At 49.2% G+C, this 27,820-nt stretch overlaps 1 protein-coding gene across 4 annotated transcripts in view; it reads left to right on the top strand.

The window, feature by feature from the left end:
* Window positions 1–27,820, top strand: part of Acacb (acetyl-CoA carboxylase beta) — a 105,313-nt gene that overhangs the window by 23,741 nt on the left and 53,752 nt on the right. For all 4 annotated transcript variants that reach the window (XM_041648403.1, XM_041648402.1, XM_041648401.1 and 1 more), the window contains 10 exons: window positions 9,440–9,572; window positions 11,078–11,216; window positions 14,090–14,199; window positions 14,490–14,571; window positions 15,577–15,675; window positions 18,228–18,337; window positions 18,457–18,567; window positions 22,923–23,132; window positions 23,374–23,544; window positions 24,496–24,657. In XM_041648403.1, the coding sequence (XP_041504337.1) occupies window positions 9,440–9,572; window positions 11,078–11,216; window positions 14,090–14,199; window positions 14,490–14,571; window positions 15,577–15,675; window positions 18,228–18,337; window positions 18,457–18,567; window positions 22,923–23,132; window positions 23,374–23,544; window positions 24,496–24,657 (1,327 nt within the window). The remainder of the gene's footprint in view (window positions 1–9,439; window positions 9,573–11,077; window positions 11,217–14,089; window positions 14,200–14,489; window positions 14,572–15,576; window positions 15,676–18,227; window positions 18,338–18,456; window positions 18,568–22,922; window positions 23,133–23,373; window positions 23,545–24,495; window positions 24,658–27,820) is intronic.

The raw sequence follows: 27,820 nt of genomic DNA, 5'->3' as shown, positions 1-27,820 counted from the left end.
ACCCTAGGCTGTTGCCCACAGGGTTCATTCTACCAGCTCTGAACTATATCTGCTATGTTAAAAGCTCTACCTGCTTAACTAACAAAGCCTTTAGAGACCCTTTGTGAAGTCCTTTAGCTGGCCATGTCTAAGCAAAGGGCCAAGAAAAGGACCTAGGGCTGGGGTCTGCCACATCTTCATGGGCACAAGTGGTTCATGGAGCATGGAGATCATATTCCTCCACCTTCACCTTTCAGGGGCCTGCTACCCAACTCCCAAATTAATCACACACAGAGTGATGTGGGATTCCCCTCTGTGTGCTCTGAATATGTTTTATTACCATTGGGTAATAAAGAAGCTGCTTTGGCCTATGGCAGGGCAGAATAGAGCTAGGTGGGAAAACTAAACTGAATGCTGGGAGAAAGAAGACAGAGTCAGGCAGAAGCCATGTAGCTGCCCAAGAAGCAAGATGTGAGGTTAAAAAAAACCACAAACCTTGTGGTAAAATATGAAATAATAGAAATGGGTTAATTTCAGATGTAAGAGTTAGTTAATAAAAACCCTGAGCTAATAGGCCAAAGAATATGTAATTAATATTAAGCTTCAGAGTGGTTCTTTCTTTCTTTTTCTTTCTTTTTTCTTTTTTCGTTTTTTTGAGACAGGGTTTCTCAATAGCTATGGAGCCTGTCCTGGAACTTGCTCTGTAGACCAGGCTGGCCTCGAACTCACAGAGATCCGCCTGCCTCTGCCTCCCGAGTGCTAGGATTAAAGGCACCTGTCACCACTGCCTGGCAGAGTGGTTATTTCATAAACAGCTTCAGGCTGGCGGCGAAAAACTGGTCCAGGGGGACTAGCAGGACAGAGAATTTTTGTAGCTACAATGGAGGTTTATTTCTTATAAATGCCCGGTCTTAGCTCGGCTTGTTTCTTGTCAGTTTTTCTTTCTTATTTATTTGTTTGTTTATATTAAAAATGTGTACGAGTGTTTGGCCTGCATATATGTGCACATGTATGACACATGTGTCCTGTACCAGAAGAGGTCAGAAGAGGGCATTGGATCCCCTAAAACTGGAATTACCAATGTAATTTGTGAGAGCTACCATGTGGATACTGGGAATCGAACTCAGGTCCTCTGGAATAGCTGTCAGTGCTCTTAACTATTAAGCCATCTTTCCAGGCCCTTGCCAGCTTTTCTTAAATTATCCCATCTACCTTTTGCCTCTGAACTTTAACCATTCTCTATTCCTGTATATTTCCTTCCCTTCTTACTCATTGTCTAGCTATATGGCTGGCCCCTGGAGCCCTCCTCTCCTCCTTTTCTTGTTCCTTGATCTCTTTTCTCTCTTTTTCTTCTTCTATTTATCCACTCTGAATGTCAGCCCCACCTATCCTTTCTCCTGTCTTGCTTGCTATTGGCCATTCAGCTCTTTATTAGGCCAACCAGATGTTTTAGGCAGGCAAACTAACACAGCTTCACAGAGTTAAACAAATGCAACATAAAAGAATGCAACATATCTTTGAATCATTAAACAAATGTTCCACAGTATAAACAAATGTAACACATCTCAAACTAATATTCCACCACAGGGCCCTTGTAACATACCTAAGATAATCTTCCCCAGCAGGCCCTCCTCTTTCTGGGTCGAAGGATGTGCTGTCACGAGGATTTTGTCATTGCTTACATAAGAGATCTTGCCATGGTCCACCTACCCTCACCTCCTAGAGATAGGGTTCATCTTATTCCTCAGCACCCACCCCTTCCATCTCCTTTTGATATTTTTAGACATGATTTCACATAGCCCAGGCTGGCCTTGAACTCCCAAGGATAACTTAAACTCCGGATCCTCCTGTGTCTACTTTCTGAGAGTTGGGATTACAGGAATCAATACAAAAGTCCCCATGTCGGTCTAGCTCAGAGTTGGTGTGCTGTTTTTTTAAAAGGCCAAATAGTAAATACTTTCTGCTTTGTGACCATATAGTTTCTCACAGCGACTCATTCTGCCTTTCATAGTGGCAGTAACTACACAATTAAATGGGCCTGGCTGTGTTCCACTAGAGGACTCTAAAACAGGATGTTCGTGTAATTGCTTTGTGGCACAAGAGAAATCTTTGGACGTGGTAAAGTCATTCATGGCAGATTGAATTTGTTCAGGGACCACCTCTGCTCACCCTTGACCTGCTGTCATTCTAGAAGGCATCGCGAGGGTGTGTGTCCTGAGAAATTCCCAGGAGTCAGGCTGTCAAGACAACTCAGCAGGCAAAGGTGCCAGCCACTAACCTTGACCTGAGTTTAATTTCTGGAGTCTACATGATGGAATGAAAGAACTGACTCCCAAAAGCTGCCCTCTGACCTCTCCATACACACGGTAGTTCATGCAGACCCCTCCAAATAAATTAATAAATCCATTTAATTGAATGCTTTTAATAGAAATCTCCAAAGGTCTATTGATCTGGTATCCTACTTACCTGTAAGATTCGTTTTTATTTCTGTGTGTTGCTGTGTGTGTGTCTGTGTCTGTCTGTACATGCTGTATGCCTGTGTGTCTGTCTGTATGAGTGTGTGTGTGTGTGTATGCTGTGAGTGTCTCTCTGTGTATCTGTCTGTATATGCCGTATGTGTGTGTGAGTTTATGTGTGTGTATGTGTGCACCCTCAGAGGCCAGAAGAGGGTGTCAGATCCCCTGAAACTGGAGTTAGAGGTAGCTGTGAACCACCCATGTGGGTCCTTTGGAGGAGCAGCAAGCTCTCTTAACTGCTGAACCGTCTCTGTGGCTCCAGGAACCTAGTTTTGAGTTGTCTGTAGGAAAGTGGCTTTAGCAGCTCCATTGGTTTCTTGCCTTCTTCCTGTGCCCCATTACCAACTGCAGACATGCTTTGTGTAAACGTTGCCTCCCTCCCACCATGTGGTGGTCAGGGTGCTGGTTCCTGCCCATCCCCTAGTGACGATAAGAGAGGGTGAGGGATATAAGTGTTGGGGGACACTGGGGCCCTGAACAGCTCTGTTTGTTCTCTGGTTCTGGGATGGTACCCAAGGTCTACTACACCACAGGCAAGAGTACCACCGTTGAATGGCACCCCACCTTCCTTGATGCTGTATGTTTGTTTAATTTATCTTAAAATTATTGGAGAGAGGGTGACATCTGTGGCAGTCAGAACAGTTTGCATTAGTTGGTTCCTTTCCTCCATCTTGGGGGTTGGAAGGCTCAGAGTTAGATCATCAGGCTTGGGGGCCCAGCCTGCATTTGCTTGTTGAGACGGAGACTTCCCATGTGGGCTCAGACTGACCTTGAATTCACAATCCTGTCTCCACCTCCCAGGTGTTTTGATTTCAGGGTGCATCACCACTCCCCATTTCAGGTCTGACTGAGGGGAGGAGCGGAGTAGTGGCAGGGTGTCACAGGTTCTGGAGCAGAAGATCAGGAGGGTGGCCCTCGGCCAGCAAGGTTTGCCCGCTGGAGATCTCCTGGAGCTCGGGGCCGTCCTGTGCATTGTATGGGACTGAGAAACATCTCTGATCTCGACCCATTAGGTACAGACTCCCTGAGTTGATATTGTCACACATCCTCCTGAGGAGCAGAAGTGCCCTGCTTGAGGACCCCTGTGCCTCTCTCTTATTTCCAGAGGCCATGTTGCAGGGTTTGTCTTTGCACCTACTCAGTCTTTTCTACCCCGGTTAAATTCTGAGGTTAGATAGGGTTAAATCACCCGCCCAGCTCTGTCATTTATCAACTTTGTGGTTGGGGTAAGTGGTCCTCTCTGTCTCGTTACTGAGAACAGAAGGCAGCTTCTCCTATGCAGAGCGGTAGGAAGTCAGTGAGAAAGTCCAGGCTATTGTATGCCCTTGACAACATTGATTTCCTCTGGAACAGCCTGGTCTTGTGCCCCAGCACCTGACTGGGACTGGTGTTTGGCTGGCACCTCTGTTGTTGGTTGCTGCTCGAAGCCATTTCCCGAGCCACCATGGCTCATTTCAGCCCTCACCGTTGTCATCCTGCGTAAGGTCAGGACTTAGTGTGCTTAGGTTCTCCTTCAGTCGGCTCCAGTGCCAGGGGAAGGTTGTCTGTCTGGAGCCGATACTGGCTGGCTTCCAGCATTGTCAAAAAGAGTCATAACAGCCCTGTGCCTAGAACAAGGCTACCCCTTGCCTTGGATGCTTCTTTGATGGTCTTCAGGGAAGGGTTCGAGGCCTGCCTGAAGAAGGGATTCCATCACCAGCCAATCAAAGTGACGCCACAGATGGTTCCTAAGCCTCAAAAATGGAGTTTTTCTTTTTTCTTTTTTTTCTTTTTTTTTTTTTTTTGATTTTTTGAGACAGGGTTTCTCCGTAGCTTTTGGTTCCTGTCCTGGAACTAGCTCTTGTAGACCAGGCTGGCCTCGAACTCACAGAGATCCGCCTGCCTCTGCCTCCTGAGTGCTGGGATTAAAGGCGTGCGCCACCACCGCCCGGCAAAAATGGAGTTATTCTTAACTGTACATATTTCCATCAAGTCCCAGGAGCTGGAAGGTTTGTGTGTCCGAGAGTGGAGGGGTCAGACTTTCTGATGTAGGGGGATATCAGCCTGTGGGGGAAGATCACTGAAAGGCGAGGATAGAGTTCAGATGGGGGCTTCGTGGAATAGGCTCAGCGAGTGACTTTTTGCTCCTCTTGGTTAAGGAGCAGGTGGACCCTGACTCTCCTGGTGTGGTCCTTGATTCAGTGGGCGCCACATGTCACCCTGGGCCCCTTTCTTTCCCTCTACTGAGGGTCTGAACAGCCTCACTTAATTATAAGTAAACATGCGGCCCTACCGAATGAGCTGTGTGTTATTGTCCCCATATCCCAGCTAGGAAAACTGGGTGCTCCAGGAGACGGTGGAATGACCATGGCTTTGGAAACAGCAGACACCATTCAGGAGAGGGATGCTTGAAACGGGGACACTACTCTCCTTACTGGGGTCAGCAGGCCCTCAGGTGTCAAGGAATAGGATGCCCTAAGGAGGAGACATTGGGTTGGGGACATGGCTCAGTCAGTATTGCAAGTTGGGGGAACTGAGTTCGATTCCCCCAAACCTATTAGAAAATAAGTGTCCGGATTGGGAGGCAGAGGCAGGCAGATGTGTGGAATTTGCAGGCAGCTGTTGCCGCATAATGGGTGAGCTCCAGGTCAGGGGGAGACTGTCCCAAAGGAGGTGGATGGTGTCTGGAGGATGGTGCCCAAGGTTGTCTGCTGGCCTCCACATATGTGTGCACACACCCCATGCACACACATAGCACCATGAATACACATGCTCTATGAAAACCGGAAGGGAGCCGGGCGGTAGCACTCAGGAGGCAAAGGCAGGAGGATCTCTGAGTTTGAGGCCAGCTTGGTCTACAAGAGCTAGTTCCAGGACAGGTTCCAAAGCTACAGAAAGCCCTGTTTTGGAAAAAAAAAAAAACAAAACCAAAACCAAAAGGGAAAATTTACATACCCCCAAACCAACCCTGGGACATTGAAAACATAAGGGCCAAAATGAAGAATTTTGCTGCATGGATGGTTAGGAGAGAAGGCTGAGGGACTTCTCCAGAAGATAGAAGAAAAGAGGAGAGAAGAAAATGCTCTAGTCGGCTAACTTCAGAATTTTAACAAAATATATAATGTAGTAGGCTTACCTCTGCACTTCAACAGCCAAGCTTCAGGATATGATAGGGAGGAATAAGAGGTAAGGAGATATTTGGAGACAGAGTCCCAGTGTGTTAACTTTCAGTTTAGAGAAGGCAAGGCTTGGGATAGATCTCAGAATCCTTCCATCCGTAGCCTGTGAGCCTCGGGCTCCATTCCCAGCACCGTGAAGAACTAGGACACCAGCCTGAGAGGGCCTGGCAAATCCACAGCCTCGCTGACGGCAAATCCACACCCTCGCTGACGGCAAATCCACAGCCTCGCTGACGGCAGATCCACAGCCTCGCTGACGGCAAATCCACAGCCTCTCTGGGGGCAAATCCACAGCCTCGCTGGGGGCAAATCCACAGCCTCGCTGGGGGCAAATCCACAGCCTCGCTGGGGGCAAATCCACAGCCTCGCTGACGGCAAATCCACAGCCTCGCTGGGGGCAAATCCACAGCCTCGCTGACGGCAAATCCACAGCCTCGCTGGGGGCAAATCCACAGCCTCGCTGACGGCAAGTCCACAGCCTCGCTGACGGCAAGTCCACAGCCTCGCTGACGGCAAATCCACAGCCTCGCTGACGGCAAATCCACAGCCTCGCTGACGGCAAATCCACAGCCTCGCTGGGGGCAAATCCACAGCCTCGCTGACGGCAAATCCACAGCCTCGCTGGGGGCAAATCCACAGCCTCGCTGGGGGCAAATCCACAGCCTCGCTGACGACAAATCCACAGCCTCGCTGACGGCAAATCCACAGCCTCGCTGACGGCAAATCCACAGCCTCGCTGACGGCAAATCCACAGCCTCGCTGATGGAAACAGACATGTTAGTGCACACATGACACCATCAAATTCAGGGGACAGAAGAACATGTAACCTTCCAAATATGTAAAAACCAGGCCACTGACAAAAGATGAAGGATTAAAACCCACCAACCAGAAAACAAACAAAAACCCTCCAACCAAAAAACAAGAAGAAACAAACAATAAAAACCCCAAACATCTGGGGACTCCGACACCACGACTCTGGCTTCAAAACTCTGAAGGAAGTTTGCCTTCCTTCAGCTCAGCACAGAGTGAACAACCGGTCTGAACCCAAGGGCAGAAGGAAAACAGTTGCCAGACACGCAAGGCAGTCATGTTTTCTGTCCCCTTCCATAGCTTTCTCAGAAAGCTACGCAAGGGTTTCTGCCATGGAGATCATAGGGGATACCAGGAAACAGCAACAGTGCCTACAACAGAGCAGTCAGCATGTGGTCAGGACGCTGGTGGTGGGGACCTGGGGTGGGGTCAGTGAGTCGAGGATGTCACCGTAATGCACACTGCTGTTCCACACACTGTCTTGTTAACCGCGTGACACTACTAGCAGACCTGTGCCAGCAAAACAAGGGAGTACCCAGAGAGAGATGGGGCCCGCCAGCCACCCCAGATTAGAATCCTACTCTGAGGAAAGGCAGAAGGAAGGACAGACATCTGTGGTGCCTGTCGGGTGTATGAGATGGAAGCCACCCCCAGGGATGGCACCTGTGGGAAGGAGACAACCCGGAGGGGTTAGCCTCCTATGCTAGCGTCTGTGAGGAGGGTGGGACGGACCAACAAAGAACAAGTGAAGGCTGAAAATCACCTTCTCTAGAAGAAAATAGAGAACAAAGGGCCTTGGCGGCTCACCACCCTCATCTGTGAAAGCAAGCAGGCCAAACAGAGCCCGCTCTGCCGGAGCCTGGGGAGGCGCCTGGACAGAGCAGCTGTGGAACAGCTAAGCCTCCTCTCTGGATGGGACGGCCACAGGCGGCATCTCTGGCAGACGCTCAGGAGAGTGTGATGTGTGCCCAGTGATGCTACTTCAGTCACCAAACAGCCACATACGTGAGGATCAGTTGGTGTTTCTAGCCCAGTGCTGTGTAGAATGGCTGAGGCTGTATGTCCCTGCTACTTATGAGGCCGTTCCAGGAGGATCTCAGTTCTAGGCTATCTTGGGTTACACAGACACTGCTTTGAAAAAGAGATTCTAGGGCTGGAGAGATGGCTCAGAGGTTAAGAGCATTGCCTGCTCTTCCAAAGGTCCTGAGTTCAATTCCCAGCAACCACATGGTGGCTCACAACCATCTGTAATGGGGTCTGGTGTCCTCTTCTGACCTGCAGACATGCATACAGACATAATATTGTATACATAATAAATAAATAAATATTTAAAAAAAAAAAAAAGAAAAAGAGATTCTAGACTTATCATGTGGCGTTCCTAAGCTGGGTGAGTGCGTGCTAGGATGTCCCCACAGTGTAACCTAACGCACTTCACTCAGGAAGCATCTCTGCCCTTCAGCTGGGTGTGTCTGTGTCCAGGGGGTGTGGAACCTTGCAGATGTGAAATGCCGGAGTCAACAGGGGTTTCCTTTCAGAGGTTTCAGAGGAGTGAGGCAGGGGCTTTCCTTGTATTGTGATGTAGTTTGTGTTTTTATTATGTTTATTTGGGGTGTATGCATGTGTGTTTGTGTGCGTGCATGCATGCATGCGTGCATCAGAGGACAACTTTTAGGAGTTGCTTCTTTCCTTCCACTACATGGGTCCTGGGGATTGAACTCAGATAGTCAGACTTGGCAGCAAGCACCTTTGCCCACTGAGCCATCTTGTCACGTGTTTTTCCTTTTGTTTTCAAGCCTTTAAGTTTCCTGAACCCTCACTGAGTGTTTATCCACACTGACTGTGTACAGAGGACTTTTGTTTCTTTGAAGATTCTACTTGTTTTTAGTTCATGTGTATCAGTGTTTACCTGCATGTATGTCTGTGTATGTACCATGTGGAGGGCCCACAAAGGGTTAGATCCCTGGAGTTGGAGTTACAAGTAGTTGGGAGTCACCATGGGGTACTCAGGATCAGCCAGTGCTCCTTGTGACCAGGTGACAGGGACTCCGGTCACCACAGTCCAGATGGTTTGGTGACTGCTCATCCTCCTTGCATTTCCTGTACAAACGCACAAGAACCGACCCGGACGGTTGCGTCTTCCTTGGGCCCAAAGGCTTTGTTGAGTCTGCCATCAGCGTGCGCATTCAGAGTCCCATCTCATTCATGTTCTTCCCCGCTTTCTTTGAGTGTGTGTGTGTGTGAGGGGCACTCCCTGAACCCACCTGTGATTGTGCCTGTGTGTTGACACCTGATCTGGGGTCACTACTCACTGGTGATAGATTGACCCTTCCTCTTCTTCTCTTCCGGTGTCAGCTGTTCTTCCAGGCCCAGGGTGGGAAGGAAGGGGGAGGGAAAGCAGAGTCGGAAGCACAACTTCTATACTATGTTTTTAAAAACTTTTCAGCTTTAATGATAATAAAAAGTCCGTACAGAAAAGTTCATGAAAGTTCCGTGTACTAAATTTGTCAAATGTTGGAATGAAGAGTCATAGTGTGTATAGATCTCCTTCCTGCTTATAGCGTGCCCATAGCTGTTGTAAGTTCCCAGATAGGGGACGTGCCAAGCAAAAGCTGAGTTAGGGCAGGCAGAGGCCTCCTGAGGCAGCCTTGAGTCTCTTTGTGCTTCCATGGTTTTGTGTGTGTGTGTGTGTGTGCGCACGTGTGTGTGTAGGGTGTGTGTATGTGGTGCATATGTAGGGTGTGCTTGTATGTGGTGTGTGTGTGTGTGTAGGGTGTGTGTGTGGGTATGTATTATAGAGTGTGTGTGTAGGGTGTGTGGGTGGTGTGTGCATATGTAGGGTGTGTTTGTGTGTAGGGTGTGTGAGCACACACACTCTCCCTGGCCACTGGTTTTTCCCTCCGACTCTGCCCCAGCTCCGACTCTGCCCTGGAGGCTCCAGGCTTCCTCCCTCATGGCTCCCATCTTCCCTCTCTGCAGACCCAGCATGTCCGGACTCCACCTGGTGAAGAGAGGCCGTGAACATAAGAAACTGGACCTGCACAGAGATTTCACTGTAGCGTCCCCAGCTGAGTTTGTCACCCGCTTTGGGGGCAACAGGGTCATCGAGAAGGTACAGATGAGTCCTGCATGCTGGTGGGGGCGGGCTTCTTTTCTTGGTTGGACACTTCAGAGGGAAAGTAAGCCGCCACTTGGGACACTTGCTTGAGTGCTGGGTGCTTGACTTCGGGGACTTTTCACCCTCCCCCTCCCCCCGCATGGTGCATTACCTCATTCCTCAGAAGGGGAGACTGAGGCTCTGGGCTTGGTCAGGAGCTCCTGGGTGTTGCTGGAGTGTGGCTGCTTCCTGGGCTGGTGGTAGGAATGTATAGACCCCCACCCCTGCCACCATTCCCTGAGCTAGGCTTCCTAGAGGATAGGAGACCACACTGTGACGTCACGGATGGGCTGCGGCTGAGCAAATGTTGCCATGTGTGTGGGTCCACCTGGTCTCACCTGGTTCCTACTCCTCACAAAGCAGGTCCATACTCTGTGGTTATTCCTACTGTGTTCATAGCAAACTGTGACCCCGAGGCTGACAAAACGCTCAGATTTAGAGTCCTTAGGAAAATCCAGAAATTGCTTTTTTTTTTTTTTGATAGGGTTTGTGTATTCCAGGTTGGCCTCAAACTCCAAGGATAAACTTGAACTTTTCATCATCCTGCCTCCACCCCGCAAGTGTGTGCGTGTTCCTCAGTCTATGCAGTACTGGCCCTGAAGCCAGGCTCTGGGCATGCTCAGTCGGCAGTGGGCACTGTTCCGTTGATTTCTACTCTTCCGTCCCTCATTTCTAGGCACTGCATTTTGGACCCACTGGGAGATAAGGGCTCTCACAGCCTTTTTGCCTGCTCCCCCAAGATATGTCTTAAGCTTTAGATGTAGGGGTTGAATTGCAGATGTAGCAGCTGGCACTGGGCCCCACACAGACATTTATCATCCACACACTGACCAGTTGGGATCTCTGTAGCAGTCTCTGCCTGCTGCCAAAGAGTCGTCTTTGTTGAGGGGTGAGACTACACTTACCTGGCCAGGCTGGCGCACGGGCTCCCATATTTACATATAGTTTATTTATTGAAATCTCACTATATAGCCTTGACCAGCCTGGAATTTGCTCTGTAGACCAGGTTAGCCTTGAACTAACAGAGATCCTCCTGTCTCTGCCTCCTGAGTGCTGGGATGATCATTTTTAAAAACCAAATCTGAGCCTTATAGTTTGCCAGATCTGGGTTTGAGCCTGAGTTAGGACACTCTGGCTGTGTGATCCCGAGGAAGTGTCACACTCCTCTGAGCGTCGGTGTGTTTTTATCCTCCCGATAGAACAATGGTAGAACTTCCTTCAGGGGGTTGTTGTGAGGTCAGAGTGCAGCAGAGCAGAGCAGACACAGCACTGGAATCTGGTGTGTATGGAACACCCAAGCGATAGATGTCAGAGGGAATGGCACCTTTGCCACCCAAGCCCCTCATCCACTCCCCTGTCATCTCTGCATATGCTGTGTGGTACCATGTTCCGGCCTGGGTGCTCTCGGGTCCCCGTGCAGGTGGCACTATGGCCCCAGCTCTTCCTGGTGTCCCCCTCAGGTGCTCATTGCCAACAACGGCATTGCTGCGGTCAAGTGTATGCGCTCCATCCGCCGCTGGGCCTATGAGATGTTCCGGAATGAACGTGCCATCCGGTTTGTGGTCATGGTGACCCCCGAGGACCTTAAAGCCAATGCAGGTACCCGAACTTGCTATCTCAACCCCTGCTGTGACCGTCCCTGTCTGCCCTCCCCTCCTCCACCCTGCTCAGCCCCCAGAACTGTAGGGTCTCCTTCACTAGCTCATAGATTTTTGGGTTTTGTTTTTGTTTTGGAGACAGGGTTACTCCGTGTAGCCCTGGCTGTCCTGGAACTCACCCTATAGACCAGGGTGGCCTCGAACTCACAGAAATCTACCTGCCTCTGTCTCCTGAATACCAGGATAAAGGTGTGTGCCCCCACAGCCTGGCTCACTATCTCATGTTTATGCATTCTTTTACATGTTTGTGTGTGCATGAGTGTGTATTTTAGGAGTCAACCTTAGGTCTGTACCTTAGGAATCACCTGCCCCTTGTTTTTTATATTTTAATCACTATACACCACATTAAACTTCATTATGGGGGCTGGAGATATGGCTCAGTGGTTAAGAGCACTGACTGCTCTTCCAGAGGACCCGGGTTCAATTCCCAGCACCCACATGGCAGCTCACAACTGTCCGAAGATCCAGTTGCAGGGGATCTGACACCTTCACACCAATGCACATAAAATAAAGTTAAATAAAGCATACAAATATTAAAAAAAAAACTTCATTATGGCACCTTCAAGCAAAAGTAGTTTTTGTTGATTCTCTTTCCCCACTTCTCTCTCCTCCCCACAACCCACGCCCTTCCACCCATATCTGTTACTCTGCACGGTTTCTGCAGCATGTATGTTGTTTGTTAGTTTCTATTTCTGTTTAGCTTCAGTCCTGCTGAAATAGACCATATGATAAAGTCTCCATCAGCAATTGGCTCTTTAGCCCTTTAATAGGCTCTTCTCCACTCAGCATCCTAAGTGACCTTTGAAAGCAAGAGTCAGGTTTTGCCTCCTGCTTAAAGTGCCCCAGAGCACATAATGCTCTTCCTGGTGCCAGTGACCTCAGCGTTGTCCCCAGTCCCCCTTGGTCCCATTTAACAGACAGAACAGTAGAGGCACAGGGATGTAAGTGCATCACTGCATGTCCTCCCATAGCCAGCATTCTCTGGCGGTGCCTCCTGTCAGGTCACAGTGACATTCTCCATGCGGTTTGGTCCTATTGGCGCCTGGGTCCCTGTCCTGGGTCCCCGGGCACTCATACTTTCCTCTCTCAGCAGGATTACTCTATGGTGTTGTTCCTCAACACACTTTCTGTGCCCCCCCGCCCCCCCCCATTTCTCCCAGGCTTCCCCGGAGAACCCAGTTTAGTTCCTTCCGGCAGAGCTCAGTCTGTAACTGTGTTTATGTTCTCTAACATTAAAGGGGAACTCGGAGGAGACCAGATGACTTTTGTAAGGCTGCCCTCTGCTTCATGGAAACCTCCCCAGTGGCTGACGCTCCTGGCTTGACAGACACTGGAAGTGGCGGTGGGGAGGGAACAGGCGTACCTGGGAATTCCACAGCAGACGTTTTCAGGATCTTGGGGATCCAGTGTGATGCGCCAACCCTCGTCTTTAGATTAGGTCTGAATTGATGGTCCAGACACAGCTGATGACCTGGATGACCTCCTTCCACACCATTCTTTGCTCATCTTTAGATTAGGTCTGAATTTATGGTCCAGACACAGCTGGATGACCGTCCTTCCACACCATTCTTTGCTCGTCTGTAGATTAGGTCTGAATTGATGGTCCAGACACAGCTGGATGACCTGGATGACCATCCTTTCACACCATTCTTTGCTCGTCTGTAGATTGGGTTTGAATTGATGGTCCAGACACAGCTGGATGACCGTCCTTCCACACCATTCTTTGCTCGTTGTCACGAGTGGGTTTTTAAGAAAAATTTGTTCACACCTGTAGTCCGGCCCCTGAGAGACTGAGGCAGGAGGACCAAGCACTCCAGGGTAATCCAGATACATAAACATGGTTTCAAAACCAAAAGCATACAAAACAGAACAGATAATCAGGGTCTGTTTCCCCGAAAGAGCTCGTTATGGGGTAAAATCCATAGAGGTTGGAATGAGCTTCCGAGCCTACAGGACTGAAGCTTGGGGGAACCCATCGTGACCCTGGAGTTTGTGATTTCAGGGTTTAGGTTATTGGGCTGTCCTCAGGAGCTGGCATGGATTCACTGCTAGCCTGTGGGTAAGGTCCTAAATTCTGTTTATATACTTTTTTTTTTTTTTGAGACAGGGTTTTTCTGTGTGGCTCTGACTATCCTGGAACTCACTCTGTAGAGCAGGCTGGCCTCAAATGCAGAGATCCACCTGACTCTGCCTCCTGAGGGCTGGGATTAAAGGTGTGCACCACCACTGCACAGCTATGTTTATGAACTTTTACATGCTTAAAAAACCATTGTGAAGGGCGGTGGCAGTGTATACCTTTAATCCCAGCACTCGGGAGGCAGAGGCAGGTGGGTCTCTGTGAGTTCGAAGCCAGCCTGGTCTACAAGAGCTAGTTCCAGGACAGGCCCCAAAGCTATTGTGTCTCTAGAGTACTTGCCTCCTGGCAGGCATACAGCCCTGGGCCTGGTGGCTTAGTCCTGTGCTTGGGAGGTGGAGGCAGGAAGCTCAGAAGTTCAAGTTCATTCTCAGCTTCATAGAGTTTGAGGCTAGCCTGGGCTGCAAGAGACCCAGTCTTCAAACTAACAAAGACCGCATTTAACGGGAGACCACTTAGACAAAGCTTACGTATGGTGGCGCACATCCCGACCTTTGTTCTGTGGCAGAGCTCTTGTCTCCTCACTCAAGTTCTAGATTTCTCCTGCTTTCGTGCCGTTCCCCATCACAGCCGTGTGGTCTTCACAGTCGTGCTCCTCGTGGGTAGAATGTGTCGCACCACCCTGTTCTGTGTGTGATACGTCTGTCCCTGGTTTCTCTCTTTCTCTGGTTGAATTGCAGAGTACATCAAAATGGCGGATCAGTATGTTCCTGTCCCGGGAGGACCCAACAACAACAACTATGCCAACGTGGAGCTGATCATAGACATTGCTAAGAGAATCCCTGTGCAGGTGCTGGTCCGCAGCTCCCGAGGGTGGCCGTGTGGGGGGTGCCCCACCCTACATCTCTGAAGGCGCTGATCCACAGCTCCCGAGGGTGGCCGTGGGGGGGGGGGGGATGGAGCTGATCATAGACATTGCTAAGAGAATCCCTGTGCAGATGTGGTCCGGTCCGCAGCTCCCGAGGGTGCCCGTGGTGGGGGTGTGGTGATGCCCCATCCTACAGTCTATGATGGCCCAATGGGGCACAGCAGAGTGTTGGGTGCAGGGGCACCTTTGATCTCCCCTCTCTGTGTTTGCAGGCCGTGTGGGCTGGCTGGGGCCATGCTTCGGAAAACCCCAAACTTCCGGAGCTGCTACGCAAGCACGAGATTGCTTTCCTAGGTAGAGTGTGCGCTCAGTCAGATGCGTGGGTTGGATGGTGCCAGGTCAGGGCCTCTTTCTTGTGCTGTCCTTCATAGTGGAGGTCACTTTGCCTCCTTGTGAAGGGCGGGGGTGGGAGGTGGGGAGTGAGTGGACCAGGAACCGCTGCCTTGGTTATTGCAGCAGAGCGATACTGTGGCCAGTGATGTCCTCTGCTAGGGTGTCCAGTGGCTTACATTTCTGTGAGGGCCATATCTTTGGGCTGCTTTTTGCAGGACCAAAGCCCCTCCCGTTTTGTTAGGGAACATGACTGATGGCATCCGAGGGTTTCAGGATTTTTATTTGCGGATATGTTGGTCAGCCCTGTATGCACACAAACAGTCCATATATCCTCAGGATTTGGGTTCCAGAAGCACCCCCAGACATCGACGCCTCCTCTATGAAGAGGCGTGGCCTTTGCACATGCTCCTTGTGTTGGGGTTATCTCTAGGCTCTGTCTAACCTGGTTCAGCGACCATGCTGGGTTCCATAGTATTAATTTGTTAATCAAGATCAGGAAAGAAGCCTGTGCAGGTTCTGCACAGGTGCAGTTAAAAGTCTTCCCGGGCTGTGTTCATTGGATTCAGAGGGGAACAGAGCTGAGTGTCCCACCGAAGATAAAGAACTTCCTGAGGGATGCTGGCTGCACGAGACCGTGTGCTCTCCTGTCTGTCACAGGGAATGCTCACTGTGCCATGGTCTGGCTCTTTGGAGCCCCATGTTTGCCTTCTTCCTACAGGTTTTTGTTCCTCCCAAAGTGAGTCTTGTGTCTGCCACAGCTCAGTTTCACTGGGATCAGGCCAAGGTCTGGATGCTGGAAGTTGACCTGCACAGGGCAGACTTACGGCTCCTGAGTGAGGGGGAGCAGACCTGAGGACTTCCTCATCTCCTTGCTCTCCCTGACCCTGCTCCCTGACAGAACCACTGGGTTGGCAGTGGCTCTGTCAGTGGCTGATTCCATTTCGCTCTCCTTTGCTGACCCTGCAGGTCCCCCCAGTGAGGCTATGTGGGCCCTGGGAGATAAGATCGCCTCTACCATCGTAGCCCAGACATTGCAGATCCCAACCCTGCCCTGGAGTGGAAGTGGTAAGGAATCCAGACCTTTGGGGTGGAGGGAATGTGTCTTAAAAAATCCTTTTGCTGAAAAATTTTAGGTAGATAAGAATGTAACTTTGTCATGAACTCAGAAAATGTGAGCGACATGAAAATAAGAAGTGGTTGGTGGCTCTTGTCTGTAATCCAGCACTCAGAAGGGTGGGGCTACAGTTTCAGGTCAGTGTAGGCTGTAGCGTGAGACCCTGGCTCAAAAACACCACCATCACCACACATACACACACGCTAACACATATACACACGTACACACACTAACACACATACATACGTACACACACTAACACACATACATATGTACACATACACTAACACACATACACACACACACTAATACACATGTACACACATACATATACACTAACGCACACATACACTAATACATACATATACACATGCACTAATGTACACACACTAACACGCATACATAGTACACACATACATATGTACATATATACACTAACACACATACACAAACACTAATGTACACACATGTGTACACACACTAACACATACACATATACTAGCACACATACATATACACATACACTAACACTCACACGCACTAACACACATATGTACACACACACTAACACAATACATACGTATACACATATACACTAATGCACATACATATATACACACTAACACACATACATATACACATACCCTAACATACACACACTAGGACAATACATATATACATACATTAATGTACACACACTAACAGATACATATGTGCACACACACTAACATATGCGTACACACACATACGCTAACACACATATGCGTACACACACATATGCGTACACACACACACACACAAAGAGAGTCCTGATGATCCACTGTTGAGCATGGACTGGCACTACGGATATCTTTCTCAGCTGTTTCCTAGGCTTCTGAAAACCATATCTGGGCTGGTGAGACTCTGCCAGCAAAAGTACCTGCTCCCCAATCCTGTCATCTTGAGTGAGTTTGATCCCAGAAGCTGCCGGAAGCAGGATGGAGTGGTGCACACCTGTAATCCCGGCACTCCTGTGTTGAGATGGGAAGTGGAGGCAGAATTTTCTGGGAGGTGTGCACAACACCGTGACAGAAACAGGGTGAGGGAGCCTGTCTCAAGAAGGACCAAGAGAGAAACTGACTCCTGGTTGTTCTCTGAGCTTTACAGGCAGTCTGTACACACACACACTTACGTTACACATAGGCACACACAGACATGCACACACATACACACGTATTCACCACACAGACACAGACATGCACATACACACATACAGAGATGCACACATATATCACATACAGACAGACACAAGACACATGTCACATACACACAGACACGCACACACACCACTAGTAAATAAAATTAGAAATAAAGACCAGATGTTAACTACTTTGTAATTTCTCTTGCACTAATGGCCATCTTTCTGTCCTGGGAAATAGACTTCATGCCATCAAGACGCCGTGTGCTGTTACTCTTGTACTATTTGTGGTCCTGGATGGAACCCAGGGCCTTGCACATGTATAACACACCCTGCTCCTGAGCTTCTTCCTGACCCTTTATGTCTGGTTTCTCAGGCTGTCCTAGAACTCCTCATCCTGTTTCAGCCTCCCGAGTAGCAGGGGTCACAGGTGTGCGCCCCACACCTGGAGCCTGTGCCAGACTTTGTCGTGTGGCTGTACTGTGATTTGCTTCATTTGCTGCTGTGTTACATCTTAGGCCGTTTCCTAATGTTTTTGTAATTTAAAAACAGTCGAAGGTAAATGGAGCTTTGACAGTCCTATAGCTAAATATCCGTGATTTTAGTCATGTTTGGATAAGACCCCAAAGTAGAACTTGTAGGGCAGATTAAAAAACAAGAGGAGAAAAATGTCAAGGTTTTGCTATTTAATGTAATTTGTTTCCTTTAAAGACTGAAAAATTTTCAGTTTGGAAAATTTGTTTGTTTTGTCTTTGCATGGTTTTGAAAGCAGAGACTCCCTGAGTAGAGGACAGGGAAGCATAGACATTTGTCCCCAGCATAGACAGGGGATGCGTCCTAGGTTCAGGTTCATATAGCTCTGTGTGTTTTTTCTTAACAATCTTTTTTTTTGTTTGTTTGTTTTTTGTTTTTCGAGACAGGGTTTCTCTGTGGTTTTGGAGCCTGTCCTGGAACTAGCTCTTGTAGACCAGGCTGGTCTCGAACTCACAGAGATCCGCCTGCCTCTTCCTCCCAAGTGCTGGGATTAAAGGCATGCGCCACCACCGCCCGGCTTTTCTTAACAATCTTAAAAATTTATATGTGTGTGCGCGCCCTTTGGAGCCAGAAGAAGCTGTCAGACCCTTTGGAGCTGGAGTTCACGGCTGCTGTGAGCTGCCTGACTCCCGGGGTGCTGGGAACGGAACTGGGGTTTTCTGGAGGCACAGCAAGCACTGGTGACCACTAAACACTCCCCAGCCCTGTATCGTTGCTTAAGCTTTGACTCCCATCCAGGGTCCTGAGATACACATGTGGTTGTTGAGCTGTGCTCCTCTTTGTCCCCTTCAGGTCTCACAGTGGAGTGGACGGAGGACAGCCGGCAGCAGGGCAAATGCATCAGTGTCCCAGAAGATGTCTACGAACGAGGCTGTGTGAAGGATGTGGATGAAGGCTTGGAGGTAGCTGCAGAGTGGGCATGGCCAGTGCGGTGACTGCGGCCGGCATGTCACAACCTTCTCTACCTCCTGGTGTTGGACTTGTCCCACCTTAAACGGGCCCGTTTGTCCTTTTCCTTCAGGCAGCTGAAAAGGTTGGATTTCCACTGATGATCAAAGCCTCCGAAGGCGGCGGAGGGAAAGGCATCCGCAAGGCTGAGCGAGCAGAGGACTTCCCCATGCTTTTCAGACAGGTACGTGCTCTTGCCTGTGCCTTCCCTGCCTCGGCCTCAGTCCCTGGTTGTCGGCTGACTGTTTCGATCAGCAGTGCCTTCTTAAGTCGAGATGATGTTGCAGGAGCCGGGTCTAGAGAGTTTGTTTCTGTTGTTGTTTGTTTAGTTTGTTTTCAGTGGGGTGTGTGTGTGCGTGCGTGCGTGCGTGCGTGTGTGTGTGTGTGTGTGTGAGTATGTGTGTGAGCATGTGAGTGTCAGGGTTGAAGAAGGTTAGAGGACACCCCCAGCTGTCAGTTCTCCACATTTGAGACAGGTTCTCTTACTGTTTTTGCTGCTGCACAGGCTAGGCTAGTTGGCATTCCTTCCAGGGCATTCCTCTCAGCACCTCCTGTCTCTGTAGGGTGCTGGGATTACAGACACACGCCAGTTCTCCGTGCCACTGAGCCATCTCCCCAGGGCACGTGCTCACTCCCCACCCCTGTGGTGGGAACCCAAGGGCTCATCCCGTCTAGAAAAGCTCTCTGCCACGGAGCCACACACCCACCTTGTGTTTGAAGCAGATGTGCACATGGTCACTCAGAAGCGCACGGCTCCTGCTGGCCTTTGTGGCATTTCTTCTGATGGGCGGAGTCTTGGCTTAGGGTGTCTCTGAATTGTCTCCTGTCTGCACGGGGTATTTTATAAATCTTACGGTTTGGGGTTTATGGCTTTAAGTGTCTGGATAGTCAGTTTCCGTGTGGGCCTGGCTTCTGTGTTTGTAGCTAGCTTTGCTCTGTTAATACCGCCTTTCATCGTGGTGCATTCAAGCCTTATACTCCCAGGCTACAGGCATGCAGCGGAGTGTGTGTGTGCGTGTGTGTGCGTGTGTGTGTGCGTGTGTGTGTGTGCGTGTGCATGTGTGTGTGTGTGCGTGTGTGTGCGCGCGTGTGTGTGTTTTAGTGTACTGATCATCCTTCTTTGGGGTGAGGGATGCAGGAGACTCAACCCAGGGTTTGTGCATGCTAGGGAGCACTCTACCAGTGAACCTTATTTCAAGCTTTGGCTTCGCATCCCCACCCCCACTTTTATGGTAGGGTTTTATGTTGCTTACGATAACCTCAGCTCTCTAACCCCCCATCTCATTTGTTTTTAATTTTCTGAGTATGGGTGTTTTGCCCACATGTATGTCTGTGTACCACATGCATGCCATGCCCACAAAGGCCAGAAGAGGGCGTCAGATGTCCTAGAACTGGAGTTAGTGTATAAGTAAGTGGTAGGACTCAAACCAGAGTCTTCTGCAGGCACAACTGGGCCATCTCCTAACTGTGGAGCCTTAACCACAGCACCAACTCTCCAGCCCAGCCTCAGTTCTTTATGCAGTTCTGCGGTAGGAAGTCTTACAGCTTGTGGTTACCCGTCTACTGGAGTGTGGCCTCTTCTGATTTGTGAGTTTACCCCTAAATAAATAAGCATCTATTTCTCAATTCTAAGCTAGTGTGGGATTTCTTTTAATCATCCATTCCACACCAGTTCTTCTGCTTCTCCTGCTTCCTCCTCACAAACGCTAGGATTATTGGCATGAGCCCACCTCATCGTCTTGTCTGAAAACCTTTCCTAAAATGTCTAGATTTTTCTCTAGACTTTGTGTATACTTTAGAAAAGTATACTCATTCTTTGCATCAAAAGAATCATGAGGTTTTTGTTATGTTTTGAACAACAGTGTTCCAGTCTTCATGATTATTTTGATGACCGTGCGTTATTCCACATTTGGCTGCAGCCTTCTTATGAAAGCCTTTCTTTCTGCCATGTGTGTAGCTTGTTTCCACGCTCACGATCACGTCTGATGCTCTTTCGCTGTAGCACTGTCCCAGCGCCGCTAGACCACGCCCTTGTCTGCTTTTGGCATCACAGAGCAGGACTGTGGAGAAAAGAGGTCGGTTTCAGCTCGTAGCTTTGGTCCGAGATGGAGGACCTCTTCCTTTTTACAGATGTAGAAGCTAACTCAATTTGGGAAATAAACCCGCTAGCTAGAAGAAAAACAATTCTATTTTTATTTATTATAAGGGAAAAACTCACAAAACTGGAACAAGAAGTCCAAGCTCAGCTGTGCGGTGAGGGAACCACGGAGATCTAAATCACACTTCTAGTCACCCCCAAAGGCCTGACCTCCAGACACCACAAATGTATCAGATTTCCTTTCTACCTTTTCATTCCCGCACGTGGGGATTAACTCCAGTGTTAGCCTGGGAGGAGAACCACATTCTGGCATAGCAAGCATCGCAGAGGATCACTCACGGTAGAGCATTTGCCTAGCAAGCGCGAGACTCCTGGCTTCACCCCCAGTCCTGCCCACTCATACACCCACCCACACATTCCCACACTCATCCACTTCCACCCATCACACACTCACCCACCCACAGTCACCCACACTCACCCACCCACAGTCGCCCACACTCACACACACAGTCACCCACACTCACACACACACCCACACTCACACAGTCACCCACACTCACACACACACACACTCACCCAGTCACCCACACTCACACAATCACACACACTCACCCACACTCACACACACCCACACTCACACAGTCACCCACACACCCACAGTCACCCACACTCACACACACACACTCACCCACCCACAGTCACCCACACTCACACACACACACACAGTCACCCACACTCACACACACCCACACTCACACAGTCACCCACACACACACAGTCACCCACACTCACACACACACACAGTCACCCACACACAGTCACCCACACACTCTCTCTCACACACACACACACTCACCCACCCACAGTCACCCACACTCACACACACACACAGTCACCCACACTCACACCCACCCACACTCACACACACCCACACTCACACAGTCACCCACACACACACAGTCACCCACACTCTCACACACACACACACAGTCACCCACACACACACAGTCACCCACACACTCTCTCTCACACACACACACACTCACCCACAGTCACCCACACTCACACACACACACACACTCACCCACACACACACAGTCACCCACACACACAGTCACCCACACACTCTCTCTCACACACACACACACACTCACCCACAGTCACCCACACTCACACACACACACACACACACTCACCCACACTCACACAGTCACCCACACACACAGTCACCCACACACTCTCTCTCTCTCACCCACACACACACAGTCACCCACACACTCTCTCTCTCTCACACACACACACACACACACACCATGGATGGCATTTGATATAAACAGTACCTTGCATTTCTTCCTCTGAACTGTTGAAGTAGAGCCAGCGTGGTGGTGCAGACCTTCAGTGAGGAGACAGAGGCAGATGCAGGTCTAGTCTGGTCTTCACAGTGAGTCCAAGGCTAGACTGAGCTACAGTGAGACCGTCTCAAACAGCCACCAAAGACCGTTGGAGAAGGACTCCGTTAAGCTGCTACACTTCACATGCCCTGACAAAAACACTTGGAGAACTTGCTAGAAGGGTTCCCTGTGTTCATGCTCTCACGGCCATGTTGTGTCTGCTGGGTGAGCAGCGTCAGGAAGAACTAGAAACTTGGAGCAGCAGCGGAGGGTGGCTCCCATGTGCTCTGCACCCAGGTTTCGCACAGCCCAGAGGCGGTGTGGGGTGTTTGTCTAAAGAAGTGTTCTGTGTGTCATTGCATGGGCAGAAGAGAAGCAGCTTGCTGCCCCGCTCCCACCCCTCAAGGGTCACATAGGTTCAAACTATGCATGTGGTGTTTGGTCCCGTGCATATTCGCTGGAGTGGTTCTGGCCGTCAAGTTAGCTAAAGGACCCAGCCCCTCCATGCTCGTGTGTGTTTGGGAAGAATGGCCCAGACTTCTTTGAGTGAATTTCAAGTGTACAATACGTTAATTATCTACACCATGCTGTCTGCTACCCGCCCCCAAGAAAACTGAACTCAGTGAATGGATTTTTGTTATTTTTGTTGTGTGTTTTGCTGTGTAGCCTAGCCTTTCCTTGAAATTTCTGTGTAGCTGAGGCTAGCTAGTCTTGAAATTCACATGTAGCCCAGGCTAGTCCTAAACTTTTGATAGTCTTAATGTTTCATCCTCTTGGGTGCTGAGATTACAGGCACAAACCATCATGTCCCACTTAGTGTATCGTCCTTAGGATGTAGGATTGTTGGGGAAATGTTACCCTTTTAACAGCGTTTGACTTAAAAACAATGAGAAAGTGTGTCTGTTGGAGGAAAAATGAAAGTCAGGAATGAGTAGAGGCTGGGAAGAGCCCTTACCCATACCATTGCTATTAATGGTCCCTTTTGAGAACTTCCAGAAACGTCCAGAGCTGGACTATTGGGAATCAGCCATCGCCTGCGCTTCCCCACAGGTGCAGAGTGAGATCCCGGGCTCACCTATCTTTCTCATGAAGCTGGCCCAGAATGCACGGCACCTGGAGGTGCAGGTCTTAGCAGATCAGTATGGAAATGCTGTGTCACTGTTTGGACGTGACTGCTCCATCCAGAGGAGGCACCAGAAGATTATCGAGGAGGCGCCAGCCACCGTAGCTGCTCCAGCTGTGTTTGAGTTCATGGAACAGGTGCCTCTGGCAGAGCTGGGCTTGGGGCCGCTCAGCAGAAACTGGCTGTAGTCATGGTAGCTGGAATATGTGAATGTGGCAGAGAGCCCAGCCTGGGGTGGGGGTGATTTCAGTATCGCACAGCTGTGTTGCTCACTGGTCACGGGGGGGGGGGGGGCTCCTGTGTGGCAGCTCCTCAGGGTGCACTGGGGAGGGCATGGTGCTGCCGTCTGAAGCCCTTGACTTCCGTCTGTCTCTGCAGTGTGCTGTCCTCCTGGCCAAGACTGTGGGCTACGTCAGTGCCGGGACGGTGGAATACCTGTACAGCCAGGACGGCAGCTTCCACTTCTTGGAGCTAAACCCGCGCTTGCAGGTGGAGCATCCGTGCACTGAAATGATTGCAGATGTGAACCTGCCCGCTGCGCAGTTGCAGGTATGGACCTGAGGATGGGGCCCCAAGCCCTGGGCGGTGCTCCCCAGCTCTGCTTTTTCTACCTGCCTGGAGTCACACTGTTTCATAGGAAGAGTGATGCACGAGTCACGCTTTGGGCTTTGAAGGGGTTTCTTAAGTATACAGCAGACGGGAGGAGGATAAACCCTGACAGCAGGACCACGGGAGATCGTTAGATCCGACATGTGGGCCGTCACGAGGGCACCCTGGGGAAGCCTAGGGCCCAAACAGTCTGTAAGAACGTTTGGCTAAGAGTATCCTGGGAAAAACATCTCTCCCAGCTAAAACAGCTGTTCCCACCCCAGGGAACAGTGTGAACACTAGCCTGCTTCAGTGTGAATAGTAGCCAGGCCTTCCTGGAGTGCAGTGTGAACAGTAGCCCAGGCCGTCCTGGAGTGCAGTGTGAACAGTAGCCCAGGCCGTCCTGTAGTCCAGTGTGAACAGTAGCCAGGCCTTCCTGGAGTGCAGTGTGAACAGTAGCCCAGGCCGTCCTGTAGTCCAGTGTGAACAGTAGCCAAGCCTTCCTGGAGTGCAGTGTGAATAGTAGCCAGACCTTCCTGTAGTGCAGTGTGAACAGTGCCCAGGCCTTCCTGTAGTGCAGTGTGAACAGTAGCCCAGGCCTTCCTGTAGTGCAGTGTGAACAGTGCCCAGGCCTTCCTGTCTCCACCTTCCTAGTGTTGGGAATTAAGGCATGTGATCCCAAGTACTTGGATCAAAGGTGTGCACCACCACTACCTGGCCTCTATGGTTAACTAGGTCCTAGCTCCACATTCTGATTTCCAGGCAAACTTTATTTATTAGAACACAAACAAACATTCTCACAGGTGTATATCAAATCGTTGACGGAGCCTCTTCCTTCATCCCATCCCCTTTGCCCTCCTTGTTTTAGGGCCTAGCAGACTGACCTGTGGAATGTTTTTTTTTCCCATTTAGATCGCCATGGGTGTGCCCCTGCACCGGCTGAAGGACATACGGCTTCTGTATGGAGAATCTCCCTGGGGAGTGACCCCTATTTCTTTTGAGAGCCCTCCGAGTCCTCCCATTGCCCGAGGTCATGTCATTGCAGCCAGGATCACCAGTGAAAACCCGGATGAGGCAAGTGTGGGGCCCTTGTATTTCCATCACTGCAGACTCCCAGGGAAGGGTGGGCCCCTGTGTTTCCATCACTGCAGACTCCCAGGGAAGGGTGGGCCCCTGTGTTTCCATCAGCTGCATGTTGTAAGAAGGGCCACTTGCTGGTTCCTGATCACCTGGCTGTCTTAGACCCGAAATAATCACATAGAAACTGTATTGATTAAATCACTGCTTGGTCCATTAGCTCTAGCTTCTTATTACTTTATTGGCTAACTCTTACATATTAATTTAACCCATTTCTATTAATCTGTGTATCGCTACATGGCTAAAGTTCCCAGTGTCTATCTCCGTGGCTCCATGGCTTCTCTCTGACTCCACCTCCTTTCTCCCAGAATTCAGTTCCATCTTCCCTGCCTACCTAAGTTCTGCCTTGCTGTAGGTCCAAAGCAGTTTCTTTATTCATTAATGGTAATCACAGCACAGAGAGGAAAATCCCTCATCACCTCCCCATTTTTGTTTAAATAAAAAAGGAAGGTTTTAACTTTAATATAGTAAAATTACATAACAAAACAGTATCAAGTAATAATTACAGTTACAACATTTATATATACTTTATCTTTTATTATAACTAAGGAAGACTATAATTATAACTATAAATTCTTCAACTCCATTAAAGACTCCAGAAAGATATAATATTACTTAAGTAAACAGGAAGTACATTGTAAGCAACTTCCAAAACTCTAGAATTGACAGAGTCATCTCGCTGCCTGAACAGTCACCCAAAGTTCTTCTGTATCATTGTGGCAACTATCTTCAGTCTACAGGCCCATAGTATCCAGCAGACTTTTTCACGAAGCAGGAAATTTCAAAGACAGTTCCACCTATACAGGCAGTTTATCCATCACATTTTTCTGTGTCCTGCAGAATGTCTAACATACTTTTTCATGAAGCAGGAACCCTGAAGGATCATCTCACCTTTAGGCAAGTTCAGCAGTCATTTCTCTGTGGGTCCTGCATGTCCAGTTAAGCAGTCCAGGCAAGAGCAGTTTCTTGCCCAAATGGCAAGGAGCCTCTTCGATGCCCATCTTCCTCTTGAAGTAATCATGCTGCCAGGAGCAGATGTGTCTCATTGTCATGAAAAGTCCTAAGTTATTAAAACATTTTAAATGCCATATTCTGTAGTTTTTGAAAGGTTTGAAGAATACCTACCTATCTGAAATACATCTCTGTATGTCTAGAGACTCTAATAAACATGACTATAAGCTTGACTATTATAGATGACTCTCTATTTACCTATATTTCTTAATTATACATTACATTTTTAAATGAGCTGCACAAATACAATACCTTAATTAAGAGCAGAAATTTACATATTAACAAAATTGACCTAAAACTTGTATCAATAAACCAAGATCTACACCAATGCAAATCTCTATAGCATATCCCCCTTTAAATGTAAACGAACATTCATAGACAACATTTGGGAATATGTATATAGTTTTGTCCATACTGCTTCCTGCTGATTGAGGGCACTGTTAATCAGGTCTTTTATGGTGTATCCTGTGTGCTAGATTCATCTCAGTCAGCAGTTGGGCAAAGTAATTTTTTGAGGGTGTTCATGGTGACCTTTCAGGGGATCTTATTCCATCAAACCACACCAGTCTGAAAGCAATCCACGTTATTCCACAGGTTCTCATCCTCTGTGGAAACAAGAGAAGAACCTCTTTTCCAAAGCAACATATCCTTAGACTCAAATTTGGAAGTCACTGTTGGGTCCCTAGAGGACAGGCCTTTGCACCCCCACTTGATCTGTTTTGCACTCTTCTTGGGACTTGCTTGACCTATTCCTTGGAGGGTGGGAGTGCTACTTTCCAATGGCCACTTCTTAGGCTAGGATTGTAAGGACAGGATGGAGACGTCAGCTCCAGAGTCTAAAATCCCATTAAATGACTTCCCATCGATAATCAGTTCCAATAGGGGCCTTTCTTTCATATGAGCTACCCAAAAGGCTGCAGGGCCAGATGATCCAAAACCCTTAGCACCCCGACTGGACCTGGCTGTAGGGTTGGAGGTGTTAACTAGGTGTACCAAGACCAATTGGGCAATACGATCCTCATGAGGAATTACTGTAACTCCTTGAGTAACCGATGTCATAATTTCTATTTCTCCTTCCTTCCAGCATTCAGCCTAGCTTTCCCTGCCTACCTAAGTTCTGCCTTGCTAGAGGTTCAAAGCAGTTTCTTTATTCACTGATGGTAATCACAGCACACAGAGGGGACTCCCACATCAGCTGCAGACTGCCGGGGAAGGGTGGGCCCCTTGGAGGTGACACCAGCACCCAGGCTTCCCAGTTATACACCAGAAACTGAGTGTGGGAGCTGCGTGTCCTGGCTTTGGGCTTGCTGGATGCATGGTATGTGCCAGGTTTCAGGAAAACCTCACACAGCTCCTCACCCACATGACCTCAGTGCTGGCGGTCACGGTGCAGCCTGTGGGGTCAGCTAAGCCCACCCACTCCTGACTCACCATGCACTTTTCTTCCTTGGTGAGGTAGCCAGTTTGGAGTCCAGGTTCTTAGATTTCTGGCTTTGTACTTTTTGCTTTGGTCCAGTCTCTTAGGAGCCCTGGGCAGTCCCCTGTGGCTTGTTCTTATTTGGGTCTTGAAAACAAAACTGACTGGCATCATTCTACTTGTCTGCTGCTCACTTGTTCTAGGACTCCCCAGTCTGCTTTTTTTTTCTTTTCTTTTTGTTTTTATTGAGACAAGGTTTCTCTGTAGCTTTGGAGCCTATTCTGGAACTCGCTCTTGTAGACCAGGCTGGCCTCAAACTCACAGAGATCCGCCTGCCTCTGCCTCCTGAGTGCTGGGATTAAAGGCGTGTGTGCCACCACTGCCTGACCCTTACTTTTTCTTTTAATCAAAGATTTTGTGTTTTTGTTTGAGACAGGGTTTTTCTATAACAACCATGGCTGTCCTGAACTCACTATGTGGCCCAGGCTGGCCTCAAACTCAAAGAGGTCTGCCTGATTCTGCCTCCTGAGTGTTGGGGTTGAAGGATGTGCCGCTATGCCCAGCTTCAAAGGTGTTTTTAACTGGGCACACTAGTGGGCATCCTGTGAAATTCTGTTTATGTAGATGACATCACTGTGTAATGTTTAAATCATACTGTGTTGGAGGCTTCAA

This window comes from Microtus oregoni, unplaced genomic scaffold (genome assembly GCF_018167655.1).
Source record: "Microtus oregoni isolate MIOR12 unplaced genomic scaffold, Mior012 000003F_ref0000135, whole genome shotgun sequence".
Taxonomy (NCBI): Eukaryota; Metazoa; Chordata; class Mammalia; order Rodentia; family Cricetidae; genus Microtus; species Microtus oregoni.
Note: the sequence above shows the minus strand (reverse complement) of the source record. Positions and strands in the feature narration are given on the sequence as shown.